Genomic DNA, 12,914 nt, shown 5'->3' with positions numbered 1-12,914 from the left:
ATCCGCAATCGGCTTGGCTCCGCCATTGCTTAAGTGAAATTTTATACAGGTTGCCCGTCAATGCGGTAGGACGCTTTCCTGAATAAACACTCATTCCACCGAGGAGGGGGTGTTCAATCCGCACCACAGCTGCTGGACGGTAGTTGCCACTGCATGCCAGAAATGTAGCGACAGCAGTAGTTTAGCGGTGTTAAGAATCTTGATATCCTGACTGACGGCGTTCTTCGTTTCGTTGACAAGAGAGGAACACACGAATTCAGAGGAGGATCCTCAAAGCGGACCGGGCTCTGTCACTGTTATTCAGACAGACGCTGATCCGAGGAGCCAGAGCGCTACGTGTTGGGCCTGCCGTTTCCCCTGGATTCCGCAGTCCCTCCAGAGGCAGAACGAGTATGTTTACCAGAACTGGAGCAGACGAAACGTGAAGATGTGAAGCGAGAGGGACGCTGGCATCGGTTTGGCAGTACGGCGATACCGCTAGCTGCGTGCTGAGCCAGCTCGCGTGAGGAATTCCTCGATCACTGCCGCCCATGAGTTTGCATTTCGTAACAAGAGTAGATGTAGCTCCTAAGGAACTGCGCCTATAGCCATTATGCCATCGCGGACAATTCATGGGGTGTCCGTGTCTCGTTAACTCAAGCGTGCAATGCAACCGAGGTGTCCGCCCGCAAAGTCGGCTATTCTTGACTTGAAGGAACCTGCCCTGCAGCATGATCACTCATAAAGTAACACTGCACACGGATTTCCCTGTACAAATTTGATAATGCGGAAGCTGCCCCGCTGTAGATCGACCAGTGATGGAGGAAGGAATTTAGTTGATTCGAAGTCTTCTGGTACTTCTCCGAGGCCAGTCAATGCGTGCCTTCAATGCTGGTGGCAGCATGCGCGCGACTCTGCGTTTTACGAAATCGAGGGTCGAGACAGAACGAACTGTTTTGTCTCTACGTCTGTTTTTTCCGGTGCCTCTCCTCTCGCAACAGCTCAGTGACCTGTAGGTTTTATGTGCATGCTTATTAGTGTATGAAACAGTCATCGTCTGCTGAGAAACGCAGTTATGAAGTCGGGGAACCACTTGTATCTTCAGTGTGCCTCTCCGCCGGCCAAGTAGTCTCTGGCGGGTCGCAGTCACCGCAGTTGAGCCAATACACCGATGCACGATTTTTTCTCCTTTGAGCTGCCGTGCCGCAGTTGTAGTTTTTCTGTTTCCTGGCTTCCTTCTCTTCGTTGCTGATCTGAAGCGTCTTCAGCTTCCCCTCGTTCTCCGCCGTCTGTTTCGCTGAGACCTCGTTGATGTGCGACCATCTCACCCGACTCGTTGTTTTCAATCGCCCGTTGCCGCCTCACACGCTCCGCCCAACCCCCCTCTTTCTCAGACATATACTGCCTCCCACACGGCCCTGGAACTCTCCTCTTTCTCAGACATACACTGCTTCCCACACGGCCCTGGAACTCTCCTCTTTCTCAGACATATACTGCCTCCCACACGGCCCTGGAACTCTCCTCTTTCTCAGACATACACTGCTTCCCACACGGCCCTGGAACTCTCCTCTTTCTCAGACATATACTGCCTCCCACACGGCCCTGGAACTCTCTTGCTCTTGCGCGTCATCTAAGTGTTCATTCGTGAACATGCTGCTGCGCTGCTCCGCCGCCCGCCTCGGCGGCCTGCGGCCCGGGCAGACGCTGACTGCTGCCAGAGAGCCCAGCGTGCGTCGCCGACACTCACACGTTTTCCGCTCACGCCCGATGCGAGGGGGAAGAAGGTGCCCTGTTGCGTCGAGGCTCGGCGCCTTTGAAGAGCAAGTGCAGGCGCTCCTGCCAAACGACGTCGGCAGCTGTCGCCCCTCATGCTTTCTGTCTTCAGCGACGAATCTGTCGCCGATTTGCCTATTCGAGAAGCACTCCCACGTTCACTCCGTGCTAAGATTCCGGGCGTCTTCTGTGCCATCATACTCGTGCGACTCCACGGCCACAATATCGCTTCCTCCTGCTTCGTCTGCCCCGGCTACTTCGCCTCGGGCCTCTTCCGTTCCACTGTGTGCCTCCGTCTCCCCCTGCCCGCCATCTGCCGCTTCCTCTCCGCATCCTCCCCTCTGTAGCCGGTTGTACGGAACAGCCTCCCCTACGCACAGGAGCAAGCGCGCCGTTTTTCCCGACATCGCCCGCTCTCTCATGGCATCGTCGAGTGACTCGACTTCGTCAGCCACGCCTCCTCTTGAGTCTGCGCCGCCGGTCTCTTCTTCAGAACCCGAAGCGCTCCAGGCGCCGCCGTTCGTCTTGCGGTTCCTCCCCTCCACCGTTGGACGCGACCGGCTGCGAAGGCAGAGTGAGCGCATCTCTACTCGAGCCGCTCTGGTGCGGCGCGCCTCTCGCTTAAGTCACGCAAACCTCGCTCTCGCGCTTCACCAGCTGTCCTTGGACGCGTCGGCATCGGCGCAAGCGGCTGCGGTCTCTGCTGTCCTACGAGCGAGGGCAACGGAGACACAGGCGCGCCCTATGCGCCCGAATTGCTCATCCTCCGTGTCACCGTCGCCTGCTCAATCGTCGCGAAACAGTGCGGAGTCGAACCCTGAGAGGCCGGGTCACACTTCAAACGCTCCTCCCGGTGGCCGTGGTGACGAGCGGTCGCCTGCGCGGGCAGATGCCGCTTGTAAAAACAAACAGAGACAGGACAAGGCGACGCAAGCAGATGCAGCGCTAGAGGTAGTTCGAGTGTGGGGGGAGTTGAAAGACCTGAATCGGGAGGAGGAGACGACGCTGTGGGTAGCCTTGCTAGACAGACTGGAGGAAATTGAGGGCAGCGTGACGCCCACAGAACACGTCGTCATCCTAGATGCTCTGTGCAGACTCCCGCCGCATCTCCTGTCCACGCCGGCAAACTCAGCAGACGCGTCGTCGCCGCTTCACGATGCCTCTTCTTCAGCTTCGTCTCCCGCGCCGTTCGCCTCCTCGACAGCATCACCGGCGCCGCCCTTCGGGGATCGTGTTCGCTCTGCTGCGTACCGCGCAATGCAGCAGCTGGAGCGCCATGTCACCGGGCTGCCTGCGACCGCCCTCGCGGTCATTCTCCGTGCGGCCGCTGTCCTCGACGTGCGCCACCTTCCGCTTCTCAACCGCATCGGTCTTGCCCTTGGGGGGCCGCACTGTGCGGCAACTCCGACGGAGGAGGCGCAGCGCAGCGGGAACGGACGCAGAGATGGAGGTGTAAGAGAGAGCGGGAACGGAGACACCGCCAGCGGAGGCACCGCCGAGGAGGACACCACTGACGCGCGAAACCCCTCCAGCGCCAACCGGCAGCTGGGCGGCCGAGGCATTTGTGCAGTGGTGTATGCGCACTTGGCCTTACGTCCTGCCTTTCCTCTCGACGCCGGCACGTTTCTTCAGCAGTTCCTGTCTTCTCGTATTTGCATGTCTCTCTCGCCCACGCATGCGGCCGCCCTCGCGACCTACGGCCGCCTCCTCCTCGAGGAAAGTCTCCTCTCGACTCATCCGCTGCGCGAGCAGCCTATTGCTGCTTGTTCATCTTCCGCATCACCCTCGTCGCTGGCTCCGCTCGGGAGCATCCGGTTCAGTGCAGCCACCGGAGACTCGCCGGATAGGGCAACTTCCGACCGCGAGGCGAGTCAAGACAGGAATCTCCTCTTGCTGTGTTGTTCCCTTGAGCCCCTCGTTCGGAGGCTCCTTCAGATCCAATGCCACCGATCTCCTGCTTCACATGACAGTAGCCGGTCGCCTGCTGTTTCCGCTTCGGGTTTGATGGGCTTGGCGACTCTGTCGCGCGCTGCGTCGCCGCTGTTTTCCTCTCTTCTTTCGCTGCAGCCGGAAGCGCTGAGTCGTCCTTATTACTCGCGGCTGGATCTGATGAGGGGAGAAGCGAGTGAAGACAGGAAGCGGGAACCGACGGATTCTAGCGTGCGCACATCGAACCCCTACGGGTCTCCCTTCTGCGCCTCGCTTTTCTCTCCGCAAGAAGAGGCGGCAGCGGCTGCGTTCTGCTGCGTGTACCTCGCGGCGCTCAGGAGGCTTCGACTGCTCCCGAAGAATTGCCGCGGCGTTTCGTCGCCCTTCGAGGGGGTCACGGGAGCAGTGCAAAACGAGACACTGTCCGCACTCCGCGAAGAAGTGGCTCGGCGAGAGGGTAGTGTGACGCCGGGCTCCGTCGGGCGTCAACGAGGATATCCATCCGGAGAAACCAAACCAGCGCGAAGGGAACTCAGCGAAAGCAGGAGGGAGCAGGAAGCATGCGGAAGGAGAGGATGGGTTGCACAGGTCGAAAAGGAAAGCGAACGTGACGCGCGAGATGAAAATGGATGGCCGTGGGCCCCCGGAGGCGAATGCAGTGTCGCGTTTCATAGGGGCTTTGCAGAGGCTCTACCGACGCTGTTGGGGTGGATAACTGGCGCCGAGGCGGCCGCCCTGTTCTCAGGGCTTCAGCGGTGAGTTCGCAGGCGTTCTTGTGCGTCTCAGTTCTGGGTGTTCAGGGGCGCGGACGCAGCCTGCTGGTGGAACTAACAGTTTGCCGCTCACGTTTCTGAAGGCGTCTCTGCAACATCGCAGTGACGGAGTAGGCACCTGTCCGTCGCCGACCGCGCTCTCGTAGGCTGTGTATCAAGTCGCCGCCGCTTGTCGCGTAGTTTCGAAAGGAATGCCTCGCGCCCAATCTCTCTCGAATACTAGAGTGACGATTTTGTGGCCTGCGCTTGGTGGTATCCGCAGGTTGGGCGCTCTCGACGCCTGGACAGCTGAGGCGCTGGTCGATGTGATGGAGCGCGAACTTGGTCGTAAGTGGCTGTGCATTCTATGTATTCTGGCGACAGTGTACATACCTACATCTACTCTGGTTTCGCGGATGACCAGCGGTATACATCTCAGTTCTATCGGAGCTTCTGGAGCCGATATCATGTCGCCCCTGCGAATGCAGCAAGTTTCCTGCGTCTCTGAGCCTGGTCCGTTGTGTAGAACTGGACACCCTGCGGGACTCGAAGACTCTGCCGTCCCATTCGCTGTGCAGCGGTTCATATCATTCGCCTCTGCTTCTGGCGTGTGGCGCCGCCGCGTCCTTGCCATGTGCACGACCGCCGCGTCGTCTTCACTGGTGCGGCGATCATGCTGTGCTCGAGTGTCTCATACGTAGCCAGTTTGTGTTTTTAGCATTTTTGCCATCCTGTTGCTTTGGCTCGGTTACGCGAGGCCTCCACTGGCTGTAGCCTTTTCGATGTGGAACCTCTGCTCATGTTCCCCGGCCGCTGCTGCGCGGGAATGTAATCTGATGCAAAATCGAAGGCCACGAGGGGCACGCGTGACGCGTGCACTGTCTGTCTCCCTTATGTAATTTGACTGTAGTCTTCTTGAGTTCTCTAGGCTGTCGAACCCAAACTGTAACCTGCCTGCGCTTTTTGGTGATCGCGCAGGAGCCTCGCCGACGACTCAGCGCCACGCGTCCCCCTGGGGGGAGCGACGGCCTGGATTGCCTTTCTTCTGGAATGAAGAGCGTCTGGGCCGTCCAGTCCTCCTCCACGATGCGTTACAGGTGCTGGAAGTGGCGAGGGACCGCGGTAAGATCAGCGCCAGAAGCTCAGATGAATTTTGACAAAGGCCAAGCGCCGGCGCCGTGCTACGGGAGAGGACGACGACGCGCAGAGACAGATAGACCGTATATTCAGGCCATTCTTCCCATCACGCGCAGCCTTGTTTAGCCCCGTTTCTGTTTCTTGTGGACGTGAATTGAATTATGCCCACGCTTTGCATTGTTTCTCTCCGCCTTTCCCGATCACTCTTGATTCAGCGACTTGGGTCTTTGGCCTTTCAGACTTTTCTGTTTGGCCTTCGCTCTGCTCGTCTCATGTCTAAGTTTTTTTTGTTCTCTTCGCTGGAGTCGGCCGATCTCGTGTTTGTGCTTCAAACTTCCGATTGCCAACAACGGCCGCGGCGTGTGGCTCGTTTTGGTGTACGCGGGCGTTTCGGGTTGGGATGCCTAGGTACCCGCCCATCGGCAGCGCTGCTCATGTTTGGTTTCCCTCCTTCAGAAGACCTTTGTCGTCGGACAGAGCTGCTGCACACTCTAGGAGGTAAGGCATCCGAACTGCGCGGCCTCCTCGTCAGGTCGAGGCGGCATTTGGCACGATAAAAGGCTTCTTTTGAGTGCAAGGGGAGTGAGAGCGCCCCTGTTCCATTCCATGCATGCATGCCCGTGGCCAGCGCTAGCGCCTGTAGAGAGGGCGCCTGAGGTGTAGCAGCGTCCATGCCCGATTACCTAATTGAATGATTCGCCGTGAAAGATAAGCCATTCCGGAAGCGTGTGCATTCAATCGTCCAGCGACACGTGCCCACTCACAGCTGTCGAGTATAGTCTGCGGGGCGCGGACGCGGGCGCTGATCCGCTTGGAAAGAATTCCTGCGTGCGAGGGGCCGCCGCGCCGAGGCAAGTTGTCGATGGATGCGAGCTTTTATGTGCGAAGACACTTGCAGTGACAAGCTAACATGTGTGCAGCTGCGCAACGGGTGCAGGAAATCTGGCGCAGGAGTCCGCGAGCCTCAGCGCGACGCAAAGAACTAGACTGACGGAGGTGAGGGGGGGCGCATCGGCGCAGTTTGAGCGTCACATACTGAAGAAAAAGGCGGCGGGCACCGGCTGGAGCTCTACGCATGTATGTGCATCACATTCGAAGCTGAGATGTCTACACGGTTTAGGCCAGCGACGTGGCAACGATGCATAGCGCGTAACGGTCGTCTGTTCTGAGCCTGTACAGCGGAACTGGATGCCTACACGAAATGTCATTTTCTGGAAGCGAGGAATATGGAGGCGCCCCACAGAGTGGCCTAATGAATGGATTTTTTGTTTTCGTGTTCTTTGTGCGCAGGTCCTGAAGGCCCTCGGTGTCCCTCACGAGCTCGCTAAGGGGCCTGCCCACGGTGCCGTCGAGCAGCGGTGATTAGGCAGCATTCCCCGCGACATTGCACGCGCCTGACTGTCTACCACCTAAATCGTGTTTTGTTTGTGAAAGCAAAACCTTTCCTAGCCTAGTCTGCAACATCATCCGGCTCTTGGCGTCCTCTGGCTCCACGGAACACGCCCTTTCCCTGGCGACATAGTGGGTCTGCGAGAGAGTATGCGCTTGACACGGAGGGGCGCACGCCCGCCTCAACTGCCTCCCCGTAAAGCCCAGACGCGATTCGGCTTGCTGAAAGGCTCTGGTGCTATACCTGCGAGGGAGACGCCGGAGAGGGAGTCGTACACGATACAGCGAAGATAGACAAATGGCGAAAACGACATCGTCTTAGTTGGACGTTTGTTTGGCGTCCGCGTATGCTTCAAGACCACGGCACACACTTGCGCCGGTAGGGAGACAGGCAACGAGACTCCAATAATCACGAGGAGGAAGGCACGACTGAGTTGGCGCGCTGGTCCGAAAGTCGCACGCAGAAAGGCCAGTTTCGCTCCCTGCGTACTCGCATGGAGACTAGTGAGGGAACTGGGGAGAGAAACAAACACATACGGGAAACCATCAAACGAAAGACGTGGCGCCGAACAGCGGGGGGGAGACGGGGAGGATACACGCGCGTTTGCAGCAGAGGCGGAAAGAGTTCGCGAACTCACACTGCCGCACACCCCAGAGTATGAAATCGCTCATTCAGCGGGCGGTAGCCATGCCGACGGCGTGGTGTCCTACATCACATATCTGAACTGTCGCACGCACTGAACGAACGCAAGAGGCAGCGTTTTGGGCCGAGTGGGACTAGGTCATACCGCCACTCCTCTCGACAGGCGCACTCCCCCCCAGCACGGTAAGACAACCCGAAGGCCGTTGCTGCATTGCATGCACACGCACCACTGCCCCATGGCAGCAGGACAGAGAATGTGCTGGACGGAGGCCCGAGGCTCCCTCGTCTCAGTGTCCTGACGTTTCCGTCTGCCCTTTACGCCACGTGACTTCTTGCATCTCCAGACAATCTATAAGAACTAGAATAGGGAAACAAGAGTTTTCTACCAATATACATGTAGAAACACTTGGCCGGCGGAGAGGTGTACACTCAAAGGTCTGTTTTCGCAGCGTCGATGATAGTGCTGAAATCGCCGGTCAGAGACGCGCCGCCGACAAGGAAGCCGTCGACGTCCTCTCCAGCAAAGAGCTCCTGGCACGCAATTGCAAAAACACACGGAACGACTCTCACCCTGAGGGGAAGCACTGCCAGGTAGAGATGCACCGGTCTCACACAGATATGCTGGCAATACCTACACCAACACATTCAGTAGCGTGGACGCTGACACTCGCTTGTGGGGACAGCACCACGCTACATACATGTATCACGCCAGCCCGTCAAGTACGTCGCATACGTAGCGGCACCGAAACCTAACGAACCCCGTTGCCTGGCCTATGTTCAGGTGCGCCTAGCCGCAGGCAGACAGGCAGACATCTACCAGTGTATACAGAAGTACATACATATACGTATATATATATTTTAGTGGCTTCGGTGAGCTACGTGGTGAGACGCCAGTATGAATAGGGCACTCGCGGCATGTCGGGTGGATACCAAGAGCATGCAGTCACGCTAAGGACAACGCAGTGTTTCTTTCGAGAATTTGCATACACGAACCACGGACACCTTGACACTGACGACAACGCGCCGGTCAACGCCCGCGCTTTTCTACCTCCCTGTCTGGCGTTGCAAAAAAGCATGTAGCAGACAATGTCGCTGGCCCAATCTGCGACCGTGAGGCCCTGTCTCTTAACGGCGAAACCTACCTTGGCGTTGCCTCCCTTGACAGATCCGCCGTAGATCAGGCGGACCTTCTCAGCCACCTCCGGAGACACCGATCTAGCTAGCCAGCGACGAATATCTGAAAACATGCACGCCACGCAGCCGACGGCACTTGACTCCAACTGCGAGGGAACAACCCGAAAACTCTCTGCGCGGCGACGATGAAGCGGCCCGCGCCCGCGCGGATACATATATATATATATATTAATACACTCATCGATATAGACATTACATGTATCAAATTGCACACTTGTTGTCGGGATATGAAGTAAAAACAGGTGCACTGTTAACGCACTTTCAAAAGGGGACGCCCGCTGAAAACCGGGGCCTCGTGCTCCTTGCCTGCCAATAGGAACCCGAACGCGGAGCACCGGCCACACAGACCGATGAAACCAGAAGACACTCATCACACGCGTGGCCGTGAATCAGTGCACTGCAGCGTGGAATCTGAACGAGCTCCGCGAGCACAGCCAACTCCGGAGTCTGCCGGAGAGCAGGCGCGGCTCTCAAGGCTTCTCACCCCGATGCGTGTCTTGCGCCAAGGCCGGGGTGGCGGTCTTGCCGGTCCCGATGGCCCACACGGGCTCATAGGCGATGACGATTGACTGCCACTCCGTGTCGTTCGGCATCACCTTTCGCACGGCCTGCCGAATCGAAGACGCGAATCAAAAGCAGCCCGTGCAGGTGCCTTCAGGCGTGAGACCCAGCGCTACGCACGGCCCCTGTAGTGACACGAGGGAACTTGAAGGAGCCGAAAGAAAACACGTCGCCCAGCCAGCGACGCGAGAGCCACGCGAGCATAGCCGCCTAGACCCCGCCGACAAGGTAGCCGGTTCTATGTGGCCTCCGTGCGCTTATCTCACCTCGAGCTGCTCGCTCAGAACATTCTGCGTCGCGCCGCTCTCACGCTGCTCTAGCGTCTCGCCTGCAGGAACCGGATGCCACACGGTAGGCACCATGCAAACTGAATCTGAAACGAACGCGGACGCACGTGCTGGCCCGAGTGTCTCCGGGTTGTGGGCTACATTCCCCGTCGCGAATCGCATCAAAGAGGTTAGCTCTCCGGCCGTCGCGAGAGTGCACGCGGATCTCTGAGACATCTATGGACGCTTGGATGCGTAAGGACTTACCCACACACAGAATGACTTTGAGGCCTTCGTCCAGCGCAGCTCGAACCTTCCTCGCCACAACCTCGTTTGACTCCCCCTGGCACACACACGCAGCCCGACAGGCGCTTGAGCGTCGTTGCTTCAGAGGCACACCTGTGGCGACAGCCCTCCATTCCCCCCCCCCCCCCCTGCGGAGGCTGACGCAACATCCTCTCTGTCGCTGCTCTCTGTGAGGCCCTTCGCTGGTTCGAGGGTGGGGCACGGAACAGCTAAAAGTGTTGGATTTCAATATCACGGTAATCATGTTTGCTTGGAAGCTGGAAGACTCTGAGGCGCACACACTGCAGGGCTATGTTGGTCCTCGCGCCGGGGACTCTGTCCCGTGTCTACGTAGCGCCATCATTGGCTTCGTGGCGGCTTCCGTGCCTCCCACGCAGACAGCGCCACTCACCGGCTGGCCGCCAAAGCCTGCGCGGCGCTCGCTGTGGCCGAGCACCACCCACGGAACGTTTTTCTCCTGCGGCAATTACCGGACGACCACACACAGACAGCCCTAGAACGCGGGTGAGGCGCGAGCGCCGCCCTGATTTCCATGTGCGCACGCACGCTTTATCTCTCCTCTCGCGACAGCAAGCAGAGTCAGGGGACACATCACAGAACGAGCTTCACTCCCACGCCCAGCCCCCGTGAAAGCCTCAAAGAGGCGCAGGCCTGCCAATGAGGCTGATCCACGTTCCTCGCCTCGCGCGGACTGGAGTTTTATTCCAACGCGCAAACGCGATACTCACGATTCTCAAAACGTATCAGACAGACGCACTTGAATGCAGGATGGGCGCTGCAGGACCCGCTCACGATTGGCAGATCAAGCATAACGCAGTTATTGAGCGTTGCCAGTAGATAGGGTGACTTGGCACTGGCCTCGCGCGTCACCACCCCGTGCGCAGAATGCGCTACGGGTTCGTCAGCACATCAATACACGCGTAAGTCTGATGCGAGCATGCATGTGTTTCTGCGCGGCCGCATATAGCTGGATCTCTCGCACCTTGATCATCTTCGGCGACAACTCTCCGGTGAAGGCGCCATAACCTTGTTGCGTGGAAGAATCCTGAGCGGCGACTTGCACCCCAGGGTTTTTCAGAGTTTCTTGGACTTGCGAAATGAAAAGGCTGGGAGGCGCGACAACCACCTGAGGACAGGCACAAGCTCAAAGAAGAGAAAATGGATTTCGGCGAACCTTGAGACAGGGCAAAAAGCACATCAGCGGCTAAATGATACCTCGACAACGTCAGGGCAAAAAAAGCCACTTCCTATGTAGGAGGGAGATGAAGAAAGGAAGCGCCGCGCGCGCGCAACTCACCCTGAGCGAAACTCTCAAGGCCTCGCGCAACTACGTAACGAAGTCCAGGCGTACATATAGGGCATTTCGCGATTTCACGCACTCATTCGTGCGCCCCCGTAGATGCCATCGGCACAGATACGACGGAAGTCGTCTACAGTCAAGAGTGCCGTTTCCTGGCGAAGCGCGCCGCGTGTGTGCTGTACGTACTTCTACTTGGTGAAGGGAGACTGCGGATGAATTCAGCATGTCGACAATTTCTGCGGTCTTCTCTGTTGTGCCGTTGCACTTCCAGTTTCCACCAACGAAGCCTCGGCGAGCAGCCCACAGGGACGACTCTGAGCTATCGAGCACGCGATTCTGCAAACGGCCGCGGCCGCGCGCGGGGGAGGAATTTATACACCTCGTCATGCGCACAACGGTTGCCTGCGGCGAACCAGAAGAACGCGCTGTCGAGCGAGGTTCGGTGGCGTGGGAGATATTCGAAACGAGCGAGGAGGAGGACGGGGCAAACGCACGAAACGCCTCCACCAGAGTCGGAACTGTGACCGGGCCGACACTGCGCGAGACGGGTGCGAGGGACACGAAAATCCAGACAGAGAGAGTCCACAAAGTGGAGCCCCACCGAGACGAGGAACAAGCTGGAACCATTGTGTGTATGGAAACAAGAGGAGAGAACGAAATTCAGGAGCCGTTCGATGGTGTGCATCTATTGCTTTGCGTTCGGACAGCTTCCGCAGACACAGCGGAAACGAAGTCAGCACAGGTCGCCGAGCGAAGGTCCGCTTTCTCCTGTCCTGTGCTGTCTTGTGAAGCAGGAGGGGGAAAAGAAGGAACACACGGAAACAATAATCATGCAAACGCGTGAAATGAAAAACACGGATATGAGTGAATGTTAGCGGCGAGAGCAGACTCTGGGCAAACAAAGTTCGTGCCGAGGCCTCCTTCGCAGGACAGGAGACAGAACACGAGACAACGGTGACTCTGCCGGCGTTGCCAGGGCGCAGGAAAACATGACCGGTAGTCTTTGCAGGCAAAGAGAAGTTCGCTTTGCGCAACAAACAAGTAAACGAGAGAAACCGATCTGTTAGATGCTCCGGGAGAGAGCGGCAGCGTTTGCTGCGGATGAGTCATCGGCGAATTAAGAGACTCTCCGCGAGACAACGGCGCAAGCCCCTTGTTGTGGATGCCTCCCACCACCAGGCTTCGGATGCCATGCGCACCCGACGCCGGGCTGCGAGTCGCCATTTTGGGACTGCAGGAGTCTACGCGAGTCGTGGCTCTTCCCTTATCCCATTCAGAGGAAAATTTGGCCGTCTCTGCAGAAAGCTCATGGCAGTGCACTGAGGGAGGGAAAAGCACAAAATTCAGAGAGTCGATGCCCACCTGGGTGTCAGGGTCAGTGCTTGCCATGCGAGCGATCAAGAACTGGACGCAAAGCTGCAGAGCTGGGCAAAGAATGGCGTAAAGCAGATATACCACAAGAGTTGGGCTCTCGAAACTAGCGGTGATGACAAAGAATCCATGAATGCTTTTCACAGCCGCCAAGCAGTGGACGCGCCACTCATCACGACGCGCTGAGAGGTGTGGTCCTCTGAGACTCCGTTCTGAACCACCTCCTGCGGTTCAGGTCACCGCAAATGCCAGATCCACCGCAGAAGACTGTACCAATCCGTCCATCGCGAAGCACTTCAGAACCATCACGTGAT

At 57.9% G+C, this 12,914-nt stretch overlaps 2 protein-coding genes across 2 annotated transcripts; one reads left to right on the top strand and one right to left on the bottom strand.

Annotated features, from left to right (window-relative positions):
- Positions 1 to 1,746: 1,746 nt before the first annotated feature.
- Positions 1,747 to 6,932, top strand: BESB_008280 (uncharacterized protein; the record flags this gene model as incomplete). The annotated part of the gene is made up of 6 exons (XM_029359582.1): positions 1,747 to 4,436; positions 4,717 to 4,781; positions 5,412 to 5,555; positions 5,979 to 6,102; positions 6,491 to 6,566; positions 6,861 to 6,932. 6 exons carry the CDS (start codon positions 1,747 to 1,749, stop codon positions 6,930 to 6,932), a joined length of 3,171 nt encoding a protein of 1,056 aa, XP_029222495.1.
- Positions 6,933 to 8,031: 1,099 nt separating this feature from the next.
- Positions 8,032 to 11,856, bottom strand: BESB_008270 (triose-phosphate isomerase TPI-II; the record flags this gene model as incomplete). Its single annotated transcript, XM_029359581.1, has 8 exons — positions 8,032 to 8,133; positions 8,745 to 8,839; positions 9,281 to 9,404; positions 9,624 to 9,685; positions 9,891 to 9,966; positions 10,321 to 10,386; positions 10,912 to 11,055; positions 11,416 to 11,856. 8 exons carry the CDS (start codon positions 11,854 to 11,856, stop codon positions 8,032 to 8,034), a joined length of 1,110 nt encoding a protein of 369 aa, XP_029222494.1.
- Between the last annotated feature and the right edge of the window lie 1,058 nt (positions 11,857 to 12,914).

Source organism: Besnoitia besnoiti, chromosome I, assembly GCF_002563875.1.
Source record: "Besnoitia besnoiti strain Bb-Ger1 chromosome I, whole genome shotgun sequence".
Taxonomy (NCBI): Eukaryota; Apicomplexa; class Conoidasida; order Eucoccidiorida; family Sarcocystidae; genus Besnoitia; species Besnoitia besnoiti.
Note: the sequence above shows the minus strand (reverse complement) of the source record. Positions and strands in the feature narration are given on the sequence as shown.